Source organism: Lynx rufus, unplaced genomic scaffold (genome assembly GCF_022079265.1).
Source record: "Lynx rufus isolate CCGP_SWC_20201006 ecotype Redwood Valley unplaced genomic scaffold, mLynRuf1.p SCAF_9, whole genome shotgun sequence".
NCBI classification, from domain to species: domain Eukaryota; kingdom Metazoa; phylum Chordata; class Mammalia; order Carnivora; family Felidae; genus Lynx; species Lynx rufus.
Window position 1 is genome coordinate 110,157,725 of NW_025814897.1, and position 26,969 is coordinate 110,184,693.

Genomic DNA, 26,969 nt, shown 5'->3' on the forward strand with positions numbered 1-26,969 from the left:
AACTGAGGAGCAATGAGCAGTCCTAGTATCCAGAATGTGTTCTCTAAATGTCATTGCTCACTAAAAAGGAGGAATGGCTGATTCCAGGCCTAAAGTAGAAATGTACAAGATGAGCATGGGTATCTTGTTGAGCCAGAAAGCAAAGAAACTATCAAAGGCCATGAGATTCTGTCAGAGAATTTCAGAAATTCCACTTCCAGCCATGAACAAATAACAGGGACTGGATCCAACCTCCTACCTTGAACAATTTAAAAAATTACATTAAACATCAGAGAGTATAGGACAGTGGTTCTAGAGAAAGGAGAAACAAATAAACCCTGTATTGCACCACCGTACTACCTAGAGAAGTTCACCAGGAGGGTATACCCAACTAGACTCTGGTGGATCTGAGTTGAGAAGACGAAGTTCAGAGTTAGGGAGGTCCAGGGAAGCTAGAACTTATAGAAAAGAGTGCCAAAGAGGAGATAAAATACACAGAGAGAGCTCCGGATAGAGGAGAATCCCTGGAGTGCACACAGAGCTGGAAATAGTTTTTGTTCCTGCCAGGCAGGATGGAAAACATAAAGCATCAGGTAAAGTCCTAAGAAGGATTTGCTTGAATATAGTTGAGAAGTTAGCTTTAGCCTATAGGCTTCCCTGGTCCCACCTAACAAAGCTTAAGAGTAAGACCCAAAAGGCTCAAACTGTTCCCAAGTAACTTTATAGTGTCCCAGAAAAAAAGTACAAGAATATTTACAGGAATACAAAAGTATCCTGCATTCAGTGAGGTAAACTTCACAATGCTGGGCATCCAATAAAAAGTTACTTGGTATGCAAACAAGCAGGAAAATAGGACCCATAATGAAAAAAAATCAGAACTGCCCAGAAATGGCATAGGTAATAGGATTAGTAAACAAGGACATTAAGACAGGTATAACTGGGGGTACCTGGGTGGCTCAGTCAGTTAAACATCCGACTCTCAGTTTCAGCTCAGGTCATGATCTCATAGTTCGTGAGTTCAAGCCACATCAGGCTCTGCACTATCAGTGTGGAGCCTGCTTGGGATATTTTCTCTCTCTCTCGTCCCCTTCCCACACTCTATCTCTCTCTCTCTCTCAAAAAGAAATAAACTTTAAAAAAAAGGTATAACTGTATCCCATATATTCAGGAAGTGAAAGGGAAAAAATTGAACATATTAACTAAAGACACAAAAGATGTGAAAACCTAAATTGAATGTCTAGAGATAGAAATTAAAATTTTTAGGGTCAAGATACACTAGATGAGATTAGTGACAGATTTACACATTGCAGAGAAATAGATAAGTGAACTTGAATACATAGCAATAGAAACTAAAATGAAACAAGGGACTAAAAAAAATGAATAAAGTTTCTGTGAACTGTGGGATAACTTCAGGTGACCTAATTCAGGGACATGTAATTCAATTCCTGCAGGGAGGGAGGGCAGATAAAATATTTGAGGAAATAATGCCCCCCCCAAATTACCAAATTTGGTGAAAAGTATGAACCTGCAGAGCCAAGATCAGCAAACTTGGAACATAAGAAACATGAATCAAATCATACCAAGATACGCCATAATCATTGATTAAAATCAGTGATAAAGAATCTTAAAAGCGACTAGAGGTAGAAAGACATGTTTACATACTGAGAAACAAAGATGCAAATTACTGCAGATTTCTCATTGGGAACTGTAAGCTACAAGAAAGTGAAGCAACATTTTTAAATTTTTTTTTTCAACGTTTATTTATTTTTGGGACAGAGAGAGACAGAGCATGAACGGGGGAGGGGCAGAGAGAGAGGGAGACACAGACTCGGAAACAGGCTCCAGGCTCTGAGTCATCAGCCCAGAGCCTGACGCGGGGCTCGAACTCCCGGACCGCGAGATCGTGACCTGGCTGAAGTCGGACACTCAACCGACTGCGCCACCCAGGCGCCCCTGAAGCAACATTTTTAAAATAATAAAGGGGAAAAAATCCCTTAATGTGGATTCTATACCAAGAGAAAATATATTTCAAAAATGGAGGCAAAATAAAGAATTTATCAGACATACAAAAGACTTCACCAGCAATCTATATTATAAGAAATGTGAAAGGAAATGCTTCAGTCAGAAGAAAAATGCTATCAGATGGAATTCTGGGTCTACACAAATAAAGAAGAGCCCTGGAAATCATAACTATCTGGATAGATATAAAAGATTTTTTCCCCATTTAAAAAATCTCTTTAAAAGATAATTGACTTTTTATGGGGTGCCTGGGTGGCCTGGTCCGTTAAGCATCTGACTCTTGATATCGGCTCAGGTCACAATCTCATGATTTGTGACATGGAGTCCCAGGTCAGGCTCTGTCTGCGCTGATAGCACAGAGCCTACTTGGGATTCTCTCCCTCTCTCTGCCCCTTCCCCGTTTGCACATGCATGCACACATACTCTCTCTCAAAATAAACAAACATTAAAAAAAGTTTTTAATAAATAAGATAATTGACTTTTGAAAGCAAAAAATGCCATCAGAGTATATTATATGTGGAAGTAAAATGTATGAGAATAGCACAAAGGCCAAGAGAGGAGAAATGGAAGTATAATATTCCCAGATTCTTATACTATATGTAGGTGCAACTGTTATAATATCACTTAAAAGGTAGACCGTGATAAAGTTGTATACTATAAAGCCTAAAGCAATCCATAAGTTGCTTCAACAAAGAATTATAACTAATAAATCAAAAAAAGTGGGTGGTGCCTGGGTGGCTCAGTTAAGCATCCGACTTCGGTTCAGGTCATGGTCTCACGGCTCCTGGGTTCAAGCCCCGTGTCAGGCTCTGTGCTGACTGCTCAGAGCCTGGAGCCTGCTTCAGATTCTGTGTCTCCCTCTCTGTCTGCCTCTCCCTCGTTACACTCTATCTCTCCTTCAAAATTAAATAAACGTTAAAAAAATTTTTTTAAGTGATAAAATGGAATTATAAAAAACACCAGTCCAAAGTAGAATCCAAAAATAGAAAAGAGGAAAAAGAAAAAAAAAAGGAAACAATGTAAGGAGAAAAATGCCAAACACATAACAAGATTGTAGACTTAAAACCCAACCATAGCAGTATTTATATTAAACGTAAATAGTTTAAACAACCCATCAAAAGTCACACACTTTGACTCTTCGGACACTCCACTCACTGAGTTTGTAGCACCTCAAAGCTAGCCTGGCTCTGAACAGTGGATGTGTTGGCCTTAGCTCCCGTTTTAATGTCTTCTTGGATTTGGGATAGAGACTTCATTTATGGGCACTGTCTCACTTTGTTCTGCTGTGACTTTTCATAATGCCCCAGTGCCTACTGGGTGAGGATTTTAATCTTCATACTTAATGCCTCGTGTTTACCCTTTTCACAAGAGGATGAAAACAAAAAAGATTAAGGAAAATACATTCCTGGTTTCTTCAGCCTTGGTTCAGGGAACAAAAAGTGTTAAGTATTAGTTCTTAACTGGGTAATTTTGCCCTCAGAGGACATTTGGGAATGTCTGGAGACATTTTTGACTGTCATGACTCAGGGGGAGGGTGCCACTGGCACCTAGTGGGTAGAGGCCAGGGATACTGCTAAACATCCTACAGTGCACAGGACAGCCCCTATAACAAAGAATTATCTGGCCCAAAGTGCCAATAGTGCTTAGGTGGAGAAACCTTGGGTTTAAAAGAGTGAGAGTGGGAGTAAAATCAAGAGAAGAAAGCCGGGGAACCTGGGTGTCTCAGTAGGTTAGGCGTCCAACTTCGGTTCAGGTCATGATCTCACAGTCTGTGAGTTTGAGCCCCACGCCGGGCTCTGTGCTGACAGCACAGAGCCTGGAGCCTGCTTCTCATTCTGTGTCTCCCTCTCTCTCTGCTCCTCCCCTGCTCACTCTCTGTCTCAAAAATAAATAAACATTAAAAAAAAAGAGAAGGAAACCATTTCAGGGGCTTGTCCCCTTTGTCTTGGTTAGAGAATAGGGTTAGAGAAGGTAAGGAGTTTCCTTCTTAATCTGAATATACTCAAGTACTTACTGAAAGATATATCTTTGAATATATTTGTAGCATGTATCACACTGTGTTACAGTTTACTGTTTTTTATGTGTATCTCCAGTACTATAAATATGATAACCTGAAGGTAGGTATTAAATCTTAATAAATATTAATAAATTAATATTTTATGTATTAGAAATAAATATTAATAAATTATTAATAAATTTTATTATTAATATTAATAAATCTTAATAAAATTAAATATTCATCTTTGTGTCCTCTGAACTTAGTATAGTGTTTAGCCTGTAGTACCACTCAAACGTATGATGGAATGAGCAAGATGAAGAAATAAACTAATTGTCCAATACTATACCTGTAGCACACACTTACTGAACTCAGAATAAATTTCTAGGGATTCTAGTGGATCTGTCTGTGGTGCCTCACACCTGTATTCAATGTGAAAAGGCTTAATATATAATTAGCTAGCACCATAGTTTATTTCTGAGAGTGTGAACCAGGTCAGTATTATGTTTGTTTTATGCAAATGAATATATTGTCATTTAAAAAAAAAACCCTAAAATTTGGCAGTTTTCTTTAGCGACTATACATATTTCTATATGGACCGTCAGGCCTGCCTCTGATATTGCCAAGTCAGAAGCAGCCAACTACTACTGTCTTCGAAGATACCTCTTTCTTCATTGACTGGAAGAAATACCACTTGTGTCTGGTGCCCAATTTGGATCTCAGTTTGGATAGAGGTATATCTCCCTCTCTTTGCACAGGGATAAATAAACCTGGAGAATATTATATAAATGCAAGTAAATATAAATAGTAGGTGTACATAAAAAATAGGACCCAGTGATCTGATGGCTTAGGTTGGGTGGTGCTGTTAGGGGTCTGGCTGAGAATCCACGTGAAGTGCAGCAAACAACAGGTCAACAGGCAAAGCTCCATTAGAGCCTGTTTTGGCATTACATGTTAATGCTGGTTTTTCTCTCACTTCCTCTACTGGCTCCTCTCTTCCTGGTCCTCTTGAGGTAGTCATTGAGCCTTCATCTTCTAAGGACTTGTTCAGAGGGTTTCTCTTGTACCTTAATCTGTTTTAGAAAGGATAGTAAAAGATTAATAACATCTTTGAACTATTGTGGAAGAGAAATGTTTCCTAATGAAATGAGAAAATGCACATAAAATTACTTAGAAAATATTACCATATAAGTGCAAGGCAGGAGTACAAACTATATAGTAATCAACTAAGAAACTAGCTGTAAGATTTATGCAGAGCCTGACCACATTAGCTTTGGATGAATTACACTGAGTTGGACACCTAATAACTGGATCAAAAAATAAAACTGGGAAGTAGGAATATGCAAACATGAGCTGATATCTAGGAGCTTTACAATGTTGAACTTGACTGTTATTAGCTAGAATTCTTTGAAATTTAGAAGGTAGTCTGGTCACCTGGATCCTGAGGAAGGTAGCCAGTGGGGAATAGGTATTCTAGAGCTGTAATGGCATGAGGAGACTGGAGCCTCCTGGAACAGAGTATTTCTAGGGGATGACAGAGTCTTCTCTAGGAAGTAAGCTTCAGAGTAAGGGTTTTTTTTTTTCTTGAATAGGTAGTTATTCCAGAGGGTGGGATGAAAGAAGCCTGTCCTTGGACAGGGTCTCTGGAGATGAATGGTTTTGTGAAGAAAGAATGCTTGATCTTAACTGGGGGGTGTCATGCCATTACAATTTTTGAGCCTCTCGGGCTCTCCATATCTCCTTTTGTCTTTCATTTTTATTTTCATGCTTTGTTAGTTTTTTTTTTTTTTCCAATTCTTGATGCCTGAACTTGCTCAGTTAACTTTGGAGATGAATAATGTAGAAAATATCTCCTCATCTTCCTCCATCATTACTCTAAGGGACAGAACCAGGATGTGGAAATACACGGAGGTATTTCTCTGAATGGATCTGGATGGAATTTAGAACTATCATGATTGTGTTTTAAAGGATCCAGGTGCTAGAAAGTGACGGTAGGGCATCAGATTACTTGGGAGTATAAGTATAATATAGTGATGTGGTTCAGAACACAGATTTTGGAGTCAGTCTAAAACAGATCCACCACTTGCTGTCTCATGTTGGGCAATGTATTTAACCTATTTGTACTTCTTATCTGTAAAATGGCGTAAGAATAGGTCCTATGTCTTAGTGTTGTTGTGAAGTCTAAATATTTAGATACTTCATGTGAAGAATTTAACACAATACAAAGCGTGTAGTAAACACTTAATACAAATTAATTGTTATCATTACTCGGGTTTGACTCTGACGTCTGACTCTTACTAGTGATACCTACCTTAGAAAGTTGTATAAAGAATGAATAAATGTATCGTATTAGTGTTTCCCAATAAATTCTACAGCGTGCTGCTTGGTTTACATTTTGCACACTCAGTTGTTATTTTGATGTTCCTTCTATGAGTCACTATATTTGCTTCCATCATGTGGATAGAGAAACAGGTTCAGGAGGAAAAGGGAGTGTTTGATTTTAGATCTTAGATCATTCTTTGTTTGAGGTATAGGTTCTTTATTCACTTAGCATTCTGAGGGCCTTACTTATCTTAGAATACTGTATAATATCTTGTCCTCTAGATTTGGTGCTTCCAGATGTGAGTTATCAGGTGGAATCCAGTGAGGGGGATCAATCTCAGAATATGGACTCCCAGGGACAGACTCTGCTGCTTTTTCTCTTTGTGGATTTCCACAGCGGATTTCCGGTCCAGCGAACAGAACTCTGGAGTAGGTATAGGGGCTGCCAGTATGGGTGTGATTAAATGTTAAGAGAGTAAAGAAAGGGAGACTTTATCTGAATTACATATATAATTACATATATTTCTGTAGAATAATGAATTTTAATAAAAAATCTTAAATAGGTTAAACAAATTATATGCTGTGTAGAAAAGATCTGTATCTTAAAATGAAACCTCACTTAAATGATATTCCCAGAATGTTCAGAAATCAGCAGATACTTTCTATAATGCTCTTTAAAAAGAGGCTATTACCTTAGATGAGTGGTTCTCAACCTTAGCTCCATGATATATTACCTGGGGAGCTTCTAAAAATGCCCAAACTTTACCCCCAGGGATTATGATTTCCTTGGACTGAGGCAGTGCTCTGATACCAGTATGTTTTTAAAGCTTAGGCCTGAGAACTGTCCACCACATTATTGCCTTTCCAGGTGGAATCAAGAAATGTTACCGGCCTTGCTTGGCCTTGACACAGTATCTCAACTACAACATAAGGTGTGGGAAGCATATTGGTATGAGTAGCTTTATGTCATTGTCACATAGAGCTCTGGGAAGGGAGAAATTGTCCTCGTTCAGGCATACAAGGGGGAGCCTTTAGTATCTAACAAATTGATGATAATCTGTTATCAGAAAGTTTCTGTTTGGTGGTCCATGAAACATGCATCAGAATCACCTGGAGTATTTGAAAATGTGTTTCTTCCTGAGGCAAGAATCAATTCATTGTTTTGTTATAATATAAAAATATGGAATGGCTCAAGAATCTGCATTCTTAAAAATATTCTCAGGTAATTTTTAAATTTAGTAAAGTTTGAAAAACACTGAATATGAGCAGGAGTTAGCTTATGTGTTTTAATCCAATAAACCCTGAGGGATATTACGTGTTTCTCAATGCCCTTCTAAACTTTGAGGGAAGTAGCAAGAAGTGGAGCTTATAAATATGTGGGGAAAGGTTCATAAGCCTCCCTTTTGATGCTCCCAGTATGTTTCTGTATTCTTTCTCTGTAAGCCAGTGTTTTTTCTTGGGACTCTACTCTGAGCCATTCCAGTGCTTGTTTGGTGTGGCCCTGCTCCCACTGAGTCATGAGAGAAATGACACAATTTGTATCCCCAGATCAGAAGAGCTCATGCTGACTGGTGCCAACTATTTTTTGAACAAACTATTGTCAGTTGTGGGATTCTTCCTGCTGCCTGCCCTCCATGCATCTCCTGTCTTTCTCCACTATCTATATATTGTTGAGGAGAGAAGCACTATCTTCCTGGGCTCTGCCTTGCAACTCTTTATTTGAGGAGCTGTTTTTGTCTGATGCCCCTGGTGTTCTGTTCATTAAGGCCCTGGAATGGGAGCATAGAAGAGACCCAAACTAATGAGGCTTCCAGCAGTGAAGACAGAATGAGGTTGCGTAGGGTTGTTACCTGGCTCACACTCATGTGGACAGAGGCTGATAAGAGAAGAGCTTAGTATAGGGGAAAGGACTTCAGGTAGAATCAAGAGAGCTGGTGTTGTTGTTGTTCATTTAGTTTTTGAGAGAGTGAGTGAGCAGGGGAGGGGCCAAGAGAGAGGGAGAGAGAGAATCCCAAGCAGGCTCCATGCTGTCAGCGCAGAGCCTGATGTGGGGCTCAAACTCACAAACTGTGAGATCATGACCTGAGCCAAAATCAAGAGTCAGATGCTTTAACCAACTGAGTCACCCAGGCACCCCTAGAGAGCTGGTTCTAACTTTACTTCTGCCACCAAATTCCTCAGTGGTTTTTCAGAAGCAAGTCTCATAAATCATCTGATCCTCTCTTTTCGTATATTTAACATGAGATTGGTAGACGAGGGGCTAAAAGGCCCTTTCAAGTCTCAAGACCCTCTGAAGACTTAAGATCTACTATCTTCTAGTGAGGTTGTTTTGTTGTTTTTTTTCCGTGTGTGTGTGTGTGTGTGTGTGTGTGTGTGTGTGTTTGGGAGAGTGCAAGCAGAGGAGGGGCAGAGAGAAGGGGACAGAGGATCAGAAGCAGGCTCTGTGCTGGTGGGCTGACAGCAGCGAGTTTGATGTGGGGCTTGAACTCACAAACCACAAGATCATGACCTGAGCTGAAATCAGACGCTCAACTGACTGAGCCACCCAGGTTCCCCCCCTGATTTTTTTGAGGTCTTCTAGAGGGAGTACCACATTCAGTCTTCCCTAGGATGATGTAAAGTCTGATACCATGTTCTGAATCCTATTATTCCTGAATCCTCCCGTACCTGAAGAATTCAGATTCCTTAAAACCAGTGTTTTCTATCATTCTTGTAGTAAGTACTGTGATAGTTTATACATCTCTGCTTATCTGGACTCTGAAGGCCTGCAGCATCTCAGGTAGTGACAATACTGAATTAAATAGAAATTCATCACTGCATTAGTATACATAGTATCTTTTTAAATTTCCTTACATATCTGGTGGTTTAGGACTAGCCTTTGAAAAAAGATGTACTGTGAAGGTAGGTAGATACAGATATATGGATAGAGATATAGTAATTTTATCTTCTTTCTCTCTTATTCTTTTTCATATCCTTGAAAGCTTTCTGTAGAGCTACTTTTAGGAAACAGATTGTGCAGAACTACAGTCTGTTTCCATGTGTCTTAAAAAAAATCACTTAACTGGCCTCCTGCCCACCTTGTCATGGTAACTTTTCTATGATTAACTCATTATTTTGCTACAGCGTTAAAGGCATCTGGTGGTATCAGCAGTTTTAGGAGAACAAACTTGTAGCTTTTTAATTAAATGTCTGCTTTCAAAGGGGTCTAACTGATTTCTTGAGGCTATTCTTAGGACCAAACTATAGAAAACAATAATCTATATGATATCATCATAGCAATAGCAATATTTTCCCTTTGAATATTGCAATGTACATTTTAGAACACCTCATATACATTATCCTAGTTTATCTGCACAACATGCCTGTGAGAGCGGGTGTTATAAAGCCAATTTTAGTTTTGAAGTGAGAACAGTCAAGTGACTTGGTCACCATTAGTTAGTGGTAGAATTCACTCTAGAATCTATGTTCTCCTAACTCCAATTTTGGACCCTTTTTGAGCAGATCACATACTACATTCCTTTCTGGGAAGGCATCCTTGTGCCTTGTGGTAGAAAATGTACTTTCTGGTTTGCATTTTTAATGCAGCCCTGAGAAAAGCCAGCCAGCCAGCCGTTGGCTGCTTCACCATAGTACCTTTTTTTTTTTTTAATTTTTTTTTTCAACATTTATTTATTTTTGGGACAGAGAGAGACAGAGCATGAACAGGGGAGGGGCAGAGAGAGAGGGAGACACAGAATCGGAAACAGGCTCCAGGCTCTGAGCCATCAGCCCAGAGCCCGACGCGGGGCTTGAACTCACGGACCGCGAGATCGTGACCTGGCTGAAGTCGGACGCTTAACCGACTGCGCCACCCAGGCGCCCCTTCACCATAGTACCTTTGAATAGACTTTTCAGGGTAGAGTAGAAAAACACTGAAAAGGAAAGGTTTCCTCAGGTGTGAAGTGAATTTGTCTTCCTGTGTCTGTTGCCTCTGAGTCATCAATGCGAGCCTACTGCTGGATGACATATTTTGCCTGTCACTCTTACCTGTTAGCTATTCTGCTGTGCAGTGGTGCCTGTGGTTACTTTATCAGAAATAAAGTACTTTTTCTATACCACAGCATATCTGAGAGGATTAAGACCCTGACAGTAGCAGTGGCTCACCACGGCAGTGATGCTCAAACAGGAGATGAGTAGGGTAGATACAACTTTCCAGGAGGCTTTCCTCTTCCTCATTCTCCTGTTCTTTCAGAGTCACAAGTATCATTGTCTGTAGTGATGTGGTATATATTTCTGTTTCTAATATTAATCAAATAGGAACCCTCACTTGTTTCTTCAAAAATAATGTCAAGCTTCACATTAATTTTTGAAGCTTTCTTTCATTTGTAAGTGGAACTGGGTGGGTTTGTAAGTTGCTGGGATTTTGGGGGGGCAGTGGGGGACTAAAAAAGTAATTATTTGCAGATAGGCAGAAGTGGCCTCTTCTTCTAAGAGCCTCTTTCTCATGCCCACCCTGACTCACAGCACATGAACATGAGTCTTAAAGTGGCCATTCTCACTCCCCTTAGGAGCCCATACTTTGCTCACCGTTCATCTCAGTGCCATCCTCACGGAGAGCCACAGTGTAGTGCAAGATTCCATCCAGGTGACTGTGGACCAGGCCTTGGAACAGTATCACCAGGCTGCCAAGGTAATAAGAAATTCATAACTCCTTTTCTCCTACTTTCTCTAAGAAAAAGAACTAGAGGAGCACCTGGGTGGCTCAGTCAGTTGAGCGTCCAACTTTGGCTTGGGTCATGATCTCGCAGTTCATGAGTTCCAGCCCCCCATCGGGCTTGATGCTGTCAGCGCAGAGCCCTCTTCAGATCCTCTCTGTCTCTCTCTCCCACTCTCTCTCTACCCCTCCCCTGCTTGTGTCTGAAGCAGGCTCCAGCTCAGAAGCAGTGCTGACAGCTCAGAGTCTAATGTGGGCTCAAAGCCACGAACAGTGAGATCATGACCTGAGCCAAAGTCGGACACTTAACCAACTGAGCCACACAGGCACCCCAAGAAATCTTTAAAAAGAAAAAAAGAAAAAAACTAGAGGATATGACAGACCTGGAGAGCCTTCCTCGCTTAATGCCCTCTTCCTCTTTTGTCACCTTGGCTGATCCTTACACTGCCTGTAGTCTAGGAACTCAGGCTTTAACTTAGGATATGTCATTGTAACCATCTTGCAGTAGTACTTCCATAATACTACAATTCTACTACTAGTCTTACCTACTAGTAGGTGAATTTGAGTAAATAGGGACAAAATAATAGAGAAAAATGACTGATAATGCACCTGTTCCTTACTATCTTCCCTTCACACACATACTTCTGGAGCTATTGCTTCACTAAATCTTATATTCTCCCCCCATTTCCCAATGCTTTATAACATCACTTTCTCTTATCTGATTTTCTGATTTCCTCCATCCTGTGTACTTGTGGTAACATATTTCTTCATATGGCCCCCTTCTCAGGGGAAAAAACCAACCACACTAAGAGCAAAGTTTAAAGCTTTTTGTTTTTAAATACTATGTGCATCTGTTTTATTGCCCAGTGTCTTATGGGTTGGTTATCTTTTCTGAATGTGTCTGTGTCAGTAAGTCATCTCTGTAAAAGGGGAGTATATTGTTTCAGTACCTCAGTGTCCTTTATGACATGATCTCAGTAAGTATTGTTGATGGGGGGGCGGGAAGAATTGTTGAAATCCTGCCCTTACTGAAATCTTTGATTCCTTGGGGATTCTCTGAACCAGCAGCTTGGGATTATTTTAAACTGCCATCTCCCCTTACTTGTTATGTTCCTTAGGATCATCAGAAATTGCAGGCCTCACTCTCAGTGGCTGTGAATTCCATCATGAGTATCGTGACTGGAAGCACCAGCAGTAGCTTCCGAAAGATCTGCTTCCAGGCCCTTCAAGTTAGTAGACTGGAGCCGCTTAAAAGTGCCAGGTTTTTAACAACATTCTACCACCTATTTTAGTAATATGCACAGAGCTTTTAGAAGCATTTCATTTTAGCCTCTTGTGATCCTATATGGTATCAGGCTTGTGGTGTTTTAAAAAACATTTGTTGAATGGATAGTGTACTATTTTATAAATGAGAAAATAAGTTATTTAAAATTTCCACTTCCTTTAGGTCACATAGCTAGCTACAGTTAGAGCTAAGACTAGATCAGTGATTCCAAGTTCCTTACTGAAGAATGTTTGTTACCTCGTGGTTACAGAAAACATTGGAAATAACTGAGTAGCCTTATTTGGCAGTATGGAATAGTGTAACAGTTGAAATTAGAGGACTGAGTTCAATTCAGAACTGGCTATGTGGACTCAGGCCTGTACTTAACTTCTCTGAGCTTCATCTATAAATTGGAAAAAATAATAGTACCTCACAGGGTTGTTATGAGCGTGAGGGCTAAGTATATAGCATATGGTAGGTTCTGGATAAATGTTAGTTTCCTTCCTTTTAGAATTCTGTGCTGACCGGTTGGTATTATCAGTGGGGTGACACATTCATTCTGTGTCTATTTTATTTTTTGTACTTTATCTTGAAAAAATAGAATAATGTATTCAAATTAAAAAATAACTAATAATATTTATCAGTGTAATTACAATTTTTGCATATTATCTCATATAAGCTATATTGTATAGTTGTAACCAACATATTCTATATTCATATATAATTTGACATTTCCTCATTTCAGCTGTCTTAAAATTTGTATCAGTTACCCAATTCTACTACATTGATTTAATCTGATTTAATAAACCATTCCCCTAATGATAGACATTTAGGTTGCTTGTATTCTTTTTGCTAATATAAATAGTATTTCAGTTAATACCTCTATGTGATATCTTGCTTCTTTTGAATTATTTCTTAGAATAAATTTCTATACATGGAGTTACTAGGTCTAAGAGTATAACACCTTTATAATCTAGTGCATCTTACAGCTTCAACTATCTGGGTCATGTGGATAGCACAGGGTAATGAAAAGAACACTATGTTGGCAATTCTAAAGTCAGTCCTAACTTTTGTACTGACTAGCTGTGAGATCTTCAGTGGATCACTTCTCCTTTTTTAGATTTCAGTATTCTTGTCTATAAAATTAGTGTGTTGTGTTAGGTGGTTGCTCTTGTCGCCTTTAACTCTAATATCCTACAATTCTATACTAAAAAGTAGAGGTTATTACCCATTGCTTATGGATGCTAACTATCGTCTTGTTCCTTTCTTCCCTAAAAGACTTACCCGAGGAAAGTTTCTTATTTCAGCCTTATTTGAATACAGTGGAACCTATGCTGTCTTGGAACTTGTTCTGGAGGAGAGCAATTTACATAATCCTTTTATGAACAGATGGATCTCTGGGATGTGTATCCCCTATAGAGATAAGAGAACAAAGGCCTTGTTTGAAAGATCTTGCTTAGGTAACAGAAATTGGAAGACACAGAAGCCACAGCTACTTGTCTCATGCCAGTTTCACAGGCCTTCTCTCTACTTCTTCTGTATTCATTGGAATTAAGGAAACTCAACACAAACATGGTTTGCCTTCCAATTTGTCTCCTCCTCTTCCTATATCATGTAGGTACCTTCCTTTTGGTTTCCAGTACTGGAATTCAGCATATTCTCTCTCTGGCCCATTTTAGGCAGCTGACACTCAAGAGTTTGGGACTAAACTGCATAAATCATTTCATGAGATCACCCAGCACCGATTTCTTCCCCACTGCTCATGTGAGGTGAAGCAGGTAAGTATAAATAATCAGTACTTTAGTGGAAATCTTCCATATTGATATATGTGAACCCTAATACAGGGTGGGTAGGTGCAAGTACTTTAAATTTTTTATTTATTAAAAAAATTTTTTTAACATGTATTTATTTTTGAGAGACAGAACATGAGTAGGAGAGGAGCAGAGAGAGAGAGAGGGAGACACAGAACCTAAAGCAGGCTCCAGGCTCGGAGCTGTCAGCACAGATCCCGACACGGGGCTTGAACTCACAAACTGGGAGACCATGACCTGAGCCAAAGTCAGATGCTTCACCGACTGAGCCACCCAGGCGCCCCTAAATTTTTTATTTTTTTTTAATGTCTATTTATTTTTGAGAGAAAGAGCACAAGCAGGGGAGGGACAGAGCGAGGGAGACATAGAATCTGAAGCAGGGTCCAGGCTCTGAGCTGTGTGCTAATTTTGTCTACTAATTTTGGGCTCAATTCTGGGCTCAAAGTCACAAACCACGAGATCATGACCTGAGCTGAAGTCAGACACTTAACTGACTGAGCCACCCAGGCACCCCAGGTACAAGTACTTTAGATTGCACATTCTGAGGTTGGCCTTTCAGCAAGGAAGTCTGTGGTTTAGGAAAACTTTAATAGAACGTAGTATTACACAGAGGTCAAGAGCATGGTTAGATGTTGCTCAGATTTTATTTCCACCACTAACTAGTTGTGTCATATTGTGGAAGCTATTTAATCTTTCTAAGCCTTAGTTTTATCAGTAAAACAGGAATGACGCATACCTAAAATTGTTGTGAGGTTTGAATAAAGTAATGTACATAAAGTGCTTGGCACATATTTACTCTTACAATGGTGATGTGATCAAAGCCATACTTTTATCTATTCACCTTTCTGGGTGCTGGAGATATAGAATTGCATTAGTTAGTGTCTCCACCCTCGAGATCAGAAGGCTTCATCTTGTTTTGTGACAGACTCCTCTAATGAGTGAAAAGAAATCAAACTTAGGAAATTCTATATATCTCCAGATTCTAGGTAATTTTTAGTGGTGTTCCAAGTAAAGCACACTTTTCTGGCCTTCTTGGCTCCAGTCAGTAGGATTGACTTTTCTGGAGCTAAAGTATAATATGAGTAAATGAAGGAGATTAGGGGTGATGTTATACAGTGGCTTCTGGCCAAGATGGAGTAATAGGAACCAGATTTATTCTTCTGTGTGAAATAACAAAAATCTACACACGATATATATAACAATGTTTCTCAAGACACTGGGCATCAATGAATAGGATAATCATTCCTGAGAAATGGAAAACAAATGAAGTGAGCCCTATGATTACCCTAGCATACTGCCTAGAGAAAGTACAGAGGCCATTGAACAGGGAGAAGACATCCAGGCAAAGCCTAGTAGTCTCCCTAAGTTGAACAGATGAAGTGGAGAGTCCTGGGATGCCAAGATAGCTAAAGTTTTCAGGGCAGAGTACCAGAAAAGAGAGAGTTGCACAGAGAGAGAATTCTGGGAATCTGCAGTATTCAGTATTCAGAATAGTATTCAGAATAGTACGAATCAGCTCATTCTTGTGAAGAAACTATGCAGGTAAAGAACCATCCAGATGGATAAGAGGGGACAATATGCAGAGCTTACACAGGGCTAGAGATAGTGCATATTTCCATCAACCAGAGAGGAAAGCTTTATAATTTATGGAGCATCAGGTAGAATACTAAGAAGAGTCTTGCCTTGGGAATGGAGAAAAATTACACCTCTGCTTAATAAACACTCCTCTGGTCCTGCCTAACAAAGCTTAAAAGCAGAAGCAAGATCTAAAGGGATCAAGTTGTTTTCAAGTAATTCAATAGCATCACAGAGCAAAGGTCAAGAATTTTTACAAGAGTATTAAAAATACCCAGCACCCACCAAAGTAATATTCACAGTGCCCTGCATCCAATCAGAATTAACAGGCATGCTAAGAAGCAGGAATATACAACCCACAATGAAGAGGAAACTCCATCAAATGATCAATCATTTAATGAAAACCGATCCAGAACTGACACAGAGGATAAAATTAGTAGACAAAGACATTGAAAGAGTTATTATCATAACTATATTCTGTATGTTCAGGAAGCTAGAGGAAAGACTGAACATACTAAGTAGAGATTTGGAAGGTATTAAAAAAAGACTCAAATGAACTGTAAAGTTGAAAACTATGATGTCTCTGAGGTGGAAATTACACTGAATAGTATGAATGGAACATTGACACTTAAAAACACATAGCAGTAGAAACTATCTGAAATGAAACACAGTTGTAAAATAATATTGATGATGATGATGATGATAATAGTAATAGAGCATCGAGCACCTGTGAGTTATGGGACAACTTCAGGTAGCCTATTATGTGTGTAATTGAGGAATCTGAAGAAGAAACAGGCAGAAAATATATTTGAAGGAATAGTGGCTGAAAATTTTCCAAATTTGATGGATTCTATAAAACCAACAGATCTAAGAATCTTAAGAAACCCCAAGCCCATGAAACAAAGAAAACTACACCAAGACACATCAAAATTAAATTGGTTAAAACCAATGGTAAAGAGAAAATCTTTTTTTTTTTTAAATTTTTTTTTCAACGTTTATTTATTTTTGGGACAGAGAGAGAGAGCATGAACGGGGGAGGGGCAGAGAGAGAGGGAGACACAGAATCGGAAACAGGCTCCAGGCTCTGAGCCATCAGCCCAGAGCCCGATGCGGGGCTCGAACTCACGGACCGCGAGATCGTGACCTGGCTGAAGTCGGACGCTTAGCCGACTGCACCACCCAGGCGCCCCGGTAAAGAGAAAATCTTAAAAGCAAACGAGGGTGAGGAAAGCTTATGTACAAGGAAACAAAGATAAGGATTACAGAAAATTTCTCATCAGAAAAAGTATAAGATAGAAGAAAATGGAGCAATGTCTTTATAGATAGTACTGAAGAAAAAACCTTCAACCTAGAATTCTTTACCTAACAAAGATACCTTTTTTTCTCCAAATGTATTTATTTGTTTTTGAGAGAGAGAGTGAGAAAGAGCATGTGCGTGCACACATGAGCAAGGGAGGGGCAAAGAGAAAGGGAGAGAGAGAATCCCAAGCAGGCTCAAACTCACAAACCGTGAGATCATGACCTGAGCTGAAATTGAGAGTTGGACACTTAACTGACTGAGCCACCCAGGCACTCCCAACAAAAATATCTTTCAAAAAAGATGAAAAAGGACTTTTTCTGACATACAAGAGTTGAAAGAATTCATTATCAGCAGTTGAGAAATGTAAAAGAAATCCTTCAAGCAGAGAAAAAGTGGTAACCAGCTGGAAACCTGAATCTAGGTAACTACATGGATAAATATAAAAAAAATTTTTTTCTTATTACTTAAATCTCTTTAAAACATAATTAACTTTTTAAAGCAAAAATAGCAATAATATGTTGTGAGGTTTATAACCTATGGTGAAGTAAAATGTATAACAATAACAGCACAAAAACCTGGAGGAGAGAGATGGAAATACACTGTTTTAAGGACTTATACTGTATGTGGAATAGTGTAATATTATGTGAAGGTAGACTGGTAAGTTGAAGATGAAAAAAACCATCAAAATAATATAAGGATTTACAGCTATTGATCCGAAAAAGGAGATACAATGGAGTCATAAAAAATATTCAACCCTCAAGAGAATGAGAAGACAGGCCACAGACTGGGAGAAAATAATTGTAAAAGACACACTAGTTAAAGGACTATTACCCAAAAAATACAAAGAATTCTTTTTTTCTTAAAGTTTATTTTGAGGGAGAGAGAGGGAACAAATGGGGGAAGGGCAGAGAGAGAGGGAGAGAGAGAATCCCAAGCAAGCTGTATGCTGACAGCACTGACGCAGGGCTCAATCTCGTGAATCATGAGGTCGTGACCTGAGCTGAAATCGAGAGTCAGACGCTTAACCGACTGAGCCACCCAGGAACCCCCAAAATATGCAAAGAACTCTTGAAATTCAACAATAAAAATAAAGCAGCCAAAGACTTTAACAGACACCTCACCAAAGAATACATAAGATGGCAAATAAGCATATGAAAAAATGCTCCACATCATATATCATCAGGGAAATGCCAATTAAAACAATGAGATACTACTACACACCTATTAGAATGGCCAAAATCCAGAACATTGACAACACCAAATACCAGCAAGGATGTCTTAATTGCCAAAACTTGGAAGCAACCAAGATATTCTTAAGCAGGTAAATGGATAAGTAAACTGTGGCACATCCAGACGATGGGATATTATTTTGCACTAAGAAAAAAATGAGCTATCAAGCCATGAAAACACATGGAGGAAGCTTAAATACATATTTAAATAAAAGAAGTCAATATGAAAATGCTGCAAACTATGATTCCAAGTATATGACATTCTTGAAAAGGCAAAACTATGGAGACAGTAAAAAGATCAGTGGTTTCCAGAGGTTAGATGAAAAGGGAGGAATGAATATGCAAAGCACAGAGGATTTTTAGGGCAGGGAAACTGTTCTGTATGTTTCTGTAATGGTGGATACATGTCATTTTACATCTGTCCAAAACCATAGAATGTACAACACTAAGAGTAAACCCTAGTGTAAACTATGGACTTTGATGATAATGATGTGTCAATGTAGGTTTAACACTTGTAACAAATGTACAGCTCTGATGGGGGATGTTGATAATGGGAGAGGCTATACATATGTAGGGGCAGAGGGCATATGAGAAATCTATGTACCTTTTGCCCAGTTTTGCTATGAACTTAAAACTTCTCTAATATTTTTAAAAATATTTAAAAGAGGGCAGAAAAAGAGGAAAAAGAAGGAAAAAGAACAAAGTACAGATGAGACAAATAGACAACAATTAGCAAAATGATATATTTAAACTCCGCCATATCGGGGCGCCTGGGTGGCGCAGTCGGTTAAGCGTCCGACTTCAGCCAGGCCACGATCTCGCGGTCCGTGAGTTCGAGCCCCGCATCGGGCTCTGGGCTGATGGCTCAGAGCCTGGAGCCTGTTTCCGATTCTGTGTCTCCCTCTCTCTCTGCCCCTCCCCCATTCATGCTCTGTCTCTCTCTGTCCCAAAAATAAATAAACGTTGAAAAAAAAAAAAAAAGTTAAACTCCGCCATATCAATTATATTAAATATAAGTGGCCTTTACAACTATTTACATTAAAAGGCAGAGATTGTTAGATTTAATAAAGCAAGAGCCAACTGTATACTGCCTACAAGAATCCCACTTTAAATATAAAGACAGAAATAGAGTAAAAGTATAAAAGTATGGGAAAAAATGTACTGTGCTTACACTAGTAACAGCACCGAAGAGGGGCACCTGGCTAGCTCAGTTGATAGAGCATATGACTCTTGATCTCAGGGTTGTAAGTTTGAGCCCCATGTTGGGTGTAGAGATTACTTGAAAATAAAATCTTAAAAAAATAAAAAAGCACTGAAGCGGCTATAACAGGCGCCTGGGTGGCTCAGTTGGTTAAGTGTCCACCTCTTGATTTCAGTTCAGGTAATGATTTCACCATTGTGAGATCAAGCCCTGCTTTGGGTTCTGCACTTAGCATGGAGCCTGCTTAAAATTCTCTGTCCCTCCCCCTCTGCCCTTCCCCTGCACGTGTACATGGTCTCTGTCTCTCTCAAAAAGAATAAAAAAGAGAGACTATAAAGTAGATTTCAGAGCAAAGAACATTACTAGGGATAAAGAGAGTCATTTCATAATGATGAATACAATATAGTGAGTACAACATAATGAGGATAATAGCCCCAAACATTCATGAAACTTGATAAACTTTTGAGAGAACTTTAAAATAAATGAAGCAAAACTGATAGAACTGTAAGGTGAAATAGACAAATCCACAATTTTATTTGGATATTTCAACATACTTTTCTCAATAATTGATAGAACAAGTAGACAAAAAAATCAGTAAGTCTATGAAAGTCTTAAATAATACTATGAATTAACTTGACTCGATATTTATAAAACACTTTGCCCAACCACAGCAGAATATTCTTTTCAAGTGCAAAAGGGACATTTAACAAGATAGGCCATATTTTGAGCCATTAAATACATCTCAGTAAACTTAGAGGATTCAAGTTATACAAAGTATGCTTTTGATTACAATAGGATTAAAGTAAAATCAGTGACAGATATCTAGAGGGGCACCTGGGTGGCTCGGTTAAGCATCTGACTCTTGATGTTGGCTCAGGTCATGATCTTACAGTTCATGGGTTTGAGCCCCATGTTGAGCAGAGCCTGCTTAGGATTCTCTCTCTCTCTCTCTCTCTCTCTCTCTCTCTCTCTCTCTCTCTCTCTTTTTCTCTCTTTCTCTCTCTTTCTCTCTCTTTCTCTCTCTTTCTCTCTCTCTGCCCCTCCTCCCTCCCTCTCTTGCTCAGAAATAAATAAATAAACCTTAAAAAAAAGATATCTAGAAAACTCCAAATATTTGGAAATTAAATGACACACTTATAAATAACCCATGGGTCAAACACAAAATCAAAAGGGAAATTGGAAAAGTATTTTAACTTAAATGGAAATGTAAATTATCAAACCTGAGACATCACTAAAGCAGTACTTGGAAAAATACCGATGTTAGAAAAGAAAAAAGTCTTAAATCAGTGATCTCAGCTTAGACTAGAATAAGAGCAAATTAAACAGAAGAAATTAGATAATAAAGTCAAACTGGAAGTCAGTATAATAGAAAAAAAAACAGAGAAAAATCAATGATATTTAAAGGTGGTTCATTGAAAAGATTAATAAAATTGATAAACATTTAGCCAGACTAATCAAGATATAGGAGAGAAGACACAAATTTCTACTACCAGAAATTAGAGAGGTGACATCAGATATTAAAAGGATTATCAGGGACTATTATGAACAAAGTTTACTTCAATAAATTTGACAACTTAGATTAAATGGACAAATTCCTTGAAAGAAATTACCAAAGTTCACTCAAGAAGAAATAGCACTATATACCTGGTAGTTCTCTATTAAAGAGATTTAATTTTCAGTTGAAAACCTTGAGACTATTGAGACTATTTTAAAACTGTCAAAGCTCAAGAATAAGAAAACAACCCAGTTTTTAAAATGGGCACAATATGTGAACATACATTTCACAAAAGAAGATACACAAACAGCAAATAAACACATGAGAAAGATGCTTAACATTATTGGTCATTAGGGAAATGCAAGTCAGAACCACAATGAGACACCATTTCACACCTGCTTGGAATAAAGACTGACCATACCAGGTATTGGCAAGGATGTGGAAGAACTGGAGCTCTTACACCCTATTTGTAGGAATAAAAAGTGGTACTGGGGCGCCTGAGTGGCTCAGTCGGTTGAGCGACCGACTTCGGCTCAGGTCATGATCTCACGGCTTGTGAGTTGTGAGTTCGAGCCCCGCGTTGGGCTCTGTGCTAACAGCTCAGAGCCTGGAGCCTGCCTCGGATTCTGTGTCTCCCTCTCTCTCTGCCCCTCCCCTGCTCACGCTCTGTCTCTCTCTGTCTCTCAATAACAAATAAAAATGTTAAAAAAATTTTTTTAAAGTGGTACATCCACTCTGGAGAATAGTTTGGCAGTGCTTAAAAAGTTAAATATATACATCATATGATCCAACCATTCTACTCCTAAGTATTTATCCAAGAGAAATGAAAGCATATGTCTACACAAAAATTTATACACTAATGTTCATGGCATTTCTGCCATATTTGTAATAACCCCAAACTGGAAACAACCCAATGTCAGTAGGGAAATTGATAAACAAACTGTGGTGTGTCCATTCGATGGAATACTACTTGGCAATAAAAGGAATGAACTGTTGATAATACACAGTAGTGTGGATGAATCTCTAAATAGCCCTGCTGAATGAGAAACCTCAAAATACTGGATCAGTTGTGGTAGTGTCCAAGGGGGAAAAAGCCCTGAAAGACAAGAGTACATACTGTTTGATTGCACTTACATGAAATTTTTCAAAATGCCAACTAATCCTTAGTTCAGATCAATGATTGCTTGAAGATGGGAGGTGTAAGAGTTTCAGGGAATGGTTATGAAGTTCAGAGGAAACTTTTGAGGGGGATGGATATGTTCATTATCTTGATTGGGGTGATGGTTTCACAAATATATGTCAAAACTTATCTAATTGTACATATTATGTATATGCAGCTTATTTAAGTAAATGTTATATTCCAATACAGTTGCTATAAAAAAAATCACACATTTCTGAGAGAGTAATAGATCATTTTGTACTTCTACTACTTTTCTCCCTCTCCTACTTTAGTTTGCCTGATTGGATGGAGAAGTTTAGGTGCCCAGACACCCAAGGATCACAGCATCTCATAGATTTGCTTATCCTCTTCTGCTTTGTAGCGAGAAAGGCTAGAGGATGGGAGTGAAGTCCCTGTAAATGCTCCTTTCATCACACCTTTTTTCATTGCTTTATGTACCTTCTAGGAAGCTCATTCCTTGAATGCATTTGCTGTTCCTTTCAGCTGGTTCACTGCAAATACTCTTGCTGATGTCCCTCCAACTTGGAATGCTGTTACCCACAACTTGAGCAAACAAATTTCCAGAAACTTCATGACTTAAAAACAACAGAAATTGTATTATCACGGTTCTGGAGTCCAGAAGTCTGAAATCAAGATTTTAGCAGAGCTGTGCTCCCTCCAAAGGCTTTAAGAAAGATTCCTTCCTTTCCCCTTCCAGTTTCTGGTGGCTCCAGATGTTCATTGGTTTATAGCCACATTACTCCAGTCTCAGCCTCCATCTTCACATGGCCTTTCTGTTATGTCTCTCAAATTTCCCTGTCTCTCTGATAAGGACACCTGTCATTAGAATTAGGGCCCACTTTAAATCCATGATGATCTTATCTTGAAATCCTTAATTACATTTGAAAAGACTTTTTTTCAAAATAAGGTCACATTCTGGGGCTCAAGACTTGGACATACTTTTTTTGGGAGCCATTGTTCCGCTCATTACAGCCATCCACATCTTCAGATTTCCAGGGATAAGGAAATTTACCCTAGATTTCAGGGTAAGGCATACATCATTATCATAGGACCTAGGATATATGGATAGGATCTAGAAGTGTTTCAGCCTGTGAAGACATTTTGCTTGGGCCTCTCTGATATCCCAGTGATCTCTCAAAAGGAAATGATCTGACCTCTTTTGCCCCCTTCTGTTGTTATAGTGATGGCTTATAGCCTCCGGGCCATTCATAGTCCAATTAATTTGGCAGATGGCTAGTGAACTCAAGGTCTTAGTAGTCCTAGGTCTTAGAAGAAAGGAACATTTATTGGATCCTTAATCTGTGCCAAGACTTCCACTTTAATACCACAAAGATCCTACAAAATATGTTGTAGTTTTCCCATTTTATAAATGAAGAAACTAGTTAGAGAGCTTTCCTTATTTGCCCAGAATCACATAGTTAATAAGTGGCAAGGCTAGGCTTTGTACTGAGGTCTCCTGGTTCCAAAGTCTAGTAACATTGTTACCATATAGGACTGGTATAGGAATGTTCCATACCATATAACCCAGGGAAGATGAGTGATCAGAGGCACTCATGAGTAAAACTTGTGCTTCTGCACTTAAGACCATTACTGTTTCCTTCTTATAACATCCCCTTGGTGATAAATAACTTGATAGTGGCACAAGAGTGGCACCCAGTGGCTTCAGCTAAAAATTACAAGGGTCAGATTTTTTTTTACCTCTGGACCAGTCCCTCAGTTTCTGTTTTTATTTCTTTAAATGTTTATTTATTTATATTTGAAGGGGGGGGGGGTTGGGGAAGAGATAGAGAATCCCAAGCAGGCTCCGTGCTGTCAGCTCAGAGCCTGACGCGGGGCTCAAATCCATGAACCATGAGATCATGACTTGAGCTGAAACCAAGAGTCAGTTGTTCAACTGACTGAGCTACCCAGGCACCTCCCCAGTTTCCATTTTTAAACTGATAAAGTAGAATAGCTGACCTCTTGAATAATATAGAATAAAACCATCTATGGCTGTTATATAGTTTATGGAGAAGTAGAAGAAATGAGAGAATATGTATTTAGAGTTTTATAGAAAATATTTAAGAAAAGGCCATGCCAGGAGTGGAGATTTATTTATAGCTTGGGTGTTGGAACATAGGACAGTGGGCCATAAAGGATAAACAAGATAGTTCTCCAGGGCTAGTGTCACAGATGTCTGTAGTGACTGAAAACATAAACCCATAATAAGAGCAGTGACAAGGAGGTAATTTTCTCAGGAAAGGTACTGTTTCCCGAGGCAGGGAGGGGAATTAAATGTCTCACAGTGTTAAATCCAGGGAGGTGTATCCTGAAGATAGAGCTGTTTCATTTGGGGGAATCTGATGATGAATGAAGGGTATACAAGATTCCCCTAGGTCTGAGAGCTTTATATCTGAGTGTGTATTTCCTTGGTGATATTAGTTTCAGAATAAGAGAAAGTTTTGCCTATTACATGAGATTTTTCAGGGAAGAATGAAGTAAGAAAATAAGATTTCTCTTGGGGCATGTGGGTGGGTCAGTTGGTTAAGCGTCCAACTTTGGCTCAGGTCATGATCTCATGGTTTGTGGGTTTGAGCCCAGCATCGGGCTCTGTGCTGACAGTTCAGAGCCTGGAGCCTGCTTCAGATTCTGTGTCTCCCTCTCTGCCCCTTCCCCAGTAGTGCTGTCTGTCTGTCTCTCCCTCTCTCTCCCTCTCTCTCCCTCTCTCTCTCTCTCTCTCTCTCTCTCTCTCTCTCTCTCTCTCTCACACACACACACACACACACACACACATAAACATTTAAAAAAAAAAGCTTTCTCTCGAAGAAAAAAATGGAAATTTTCTTCGTACGGTTTCTTTTTTCACACCGTTAGGGTCATCTTTACCATTCTGTGTTCCTTGGAATGTACTTAGAAGTTGAAGTTTTCTTTAATGAACAATACATGACAGTATTTTTTATTGAGTTATAAGTCACCATAAAATTTACCATTTTAAGTTGTACAATTTAGTGGCTTTAAATATAATCACTGTGCTGTGCAACAGTTACCACTAAATTCCACAATATTTCCATCATGCCAGAAAAAAACCCTGTACCTATTTGTAGTCAGTCCCAATTCCCCCACCTTCCATCTCCTGGCAACCACCAGTCTACTTTGTCTCCATGGATTTTCCTATACTGGTTCACGTAAATGGAATCAAAATAGGTAGTCTGGCTTCTTTCACTAAGCATAATGTTTTCAAGATTCATGTTGTAACATGTGATGGTACTTCATTCCTTTTTATGGTTGAGTAATATCCTTTTGTATGGATGTGCCATATTTCTTCTACCCATTCATCAGTTGATGAACCTTTATGTTATTTGCACTTTTGGGCGATTATAAATAATGCTGTGAACATTTTTGGATGGACATGTTTGTAAATCTCTTGGTTATATATCTAGTAGTAGAATTGCTGGGTCATATGGTAACTCTATGTTTAACACTTTTAGTAACTTTCAAACTATTTTCCAAACTGGCCATTTTACTTACCCAACAGTAATGTGTAGTGGTTCCAATTTTCTACATTGTCACCAACTATTGATATTGTCTATTATTATTGTTGTTATTTTATTACTATTACTACTACCATCCTAGTGGGTGTAAAGTAGTATCTCATAGTGGCTTTGATTTGCATTTCCCTAATGAATAATGATGTTGAGCATCTTTTCATTGGTTTATTGGCCATTTGTATCTCTTCTTTGGAGAAAGGTCTCCAACTCTATCAAACCCACTTTTAATTAGGTTGTTTGTTATTGAATTACAAGAGTTCTTTATTCTGGATACAACTCCCTTACCAGATATGATTTGCAAATATTTTCTCCCATTCTTGTGGGTTGATTTTTCACTTTCTTTATTGTGTTCTTTGAAGCACAAAAGTTTTTAATTTTGATGAAGACTGTGTCTGTTTTTAAATACTTGTATTTTTGAAAAACAAGAAGCTAGGATTGGGTTCTGATCTTAGTAAGCTTAGAGAAACTTTTGTTTCTCTATCCAAATTGAACCAAGTGTGGCAGGACTTTGAAAGGCTACAGAGGACGACAAAATGTGCCAGGCTTCCCAGGTTTGACTTCAGTCAGTTATATGTAGAAGCTACTTACCTCTATGCAAGACACTGTGCTAGCTATAAAATGATGCAGTCACAGCAAACCTTACCTTTCAAGGAATTTAAAATGTGGAAAATGGGACACACATAAAAATGATAAATAAGGGCAGGCAGTGCATCTTCAGAGCCCAAGGAGTGGGGCAGATGGTAAGCAAGTTACCAGAGGTCAGAAGAGGTGGGAAATGCCTGGAGTACCTGGAATGAGCTGCAAAGGCTCTAACACAAGCCCTGATGATTGGGGTTGGGTAGGGGAGACTCGCATGAGCGAGGAGGAAGAGGGAATTCCAGGTAAGGGAGGGCAGCCCTGTGAGGCCAACAAAGCCACCAGGCACACTTGTCTCACTGGAGCTTGTTCATGTTCCTGCAAAACTCACTTAGGACTTCTAATTTTTAAAGCAGCTGCTCCCAGAGAAAAATGCAGAGCAGAGCACAGAAGATGCACATGAGAACAGCAGTCCAGAACTCCTTACAGGTAAGGGATCAGCTTCTCAGGTGGGCCTAGGAGCAAAGCTCAGAAGTAAGGTACATTGGCTTCAAGCTTTCAAACTACACCTTCCACACCATAGCAAAATCATGGGACTTGGCCGGCTTCTACCACCACTATGGGTGTTCTGGAGCAGCAGGGGGGCATTCCCTCCCCAAAGTTGGTATGATAGAACTAGAAATTCCTAGTAACATTGTACAGTTAAAGACAGCTGCACATGAAGGGGCAGGGCCCTGAATCTAGTTGGTTCCTTCACATCTTTTCTCATTACTGCTGTTCTCCCTGGTTTTGGTTACTACTC

General features: G+C 39.1%; 1 protein-coding gene across 1 annotated transcript in view; it reads left to right on the forward strand.

Moving 5' to 3' along the window:
* The window catches only part of CUNH11orf80 (chromosome unknown C11orf80 homolog), a 97,573-nt gene that overhangs the window by 67,171 nt on the left and 3,433 nt on the right, over positions 1 to 26,969 (forward strand). Inside the window, exons 9-14 of the mRNA XM_047072467.1 lie at positions 4,578 to 4,728; positions 6,599 to 6,745; positions 10,864 to 10,985; positions 12,128 to 12,238; positions 13,953 to 14,051; positions 26,581 to 26,656. Of these exons, the coding sequence (XP_046928423.1) occupies positions 4,578 to 4,728; positions 6,599 to 6,745; positions 10,864 to 10,985; positions 12,128 to 12,238; positions 13,953 to 14,051; positions 26,581 to 26,656 (706 nt within the window). The remainder of the gene's footprint in view (positions 1 to 4,577; positions 4,729 to 6,598; positions 6,746 to 10,863; positions 10,986 to 12,127; positions 12,239 to 13,952; positions 14,052 to 26,580; positions 26,657 to 26,969) is intronic.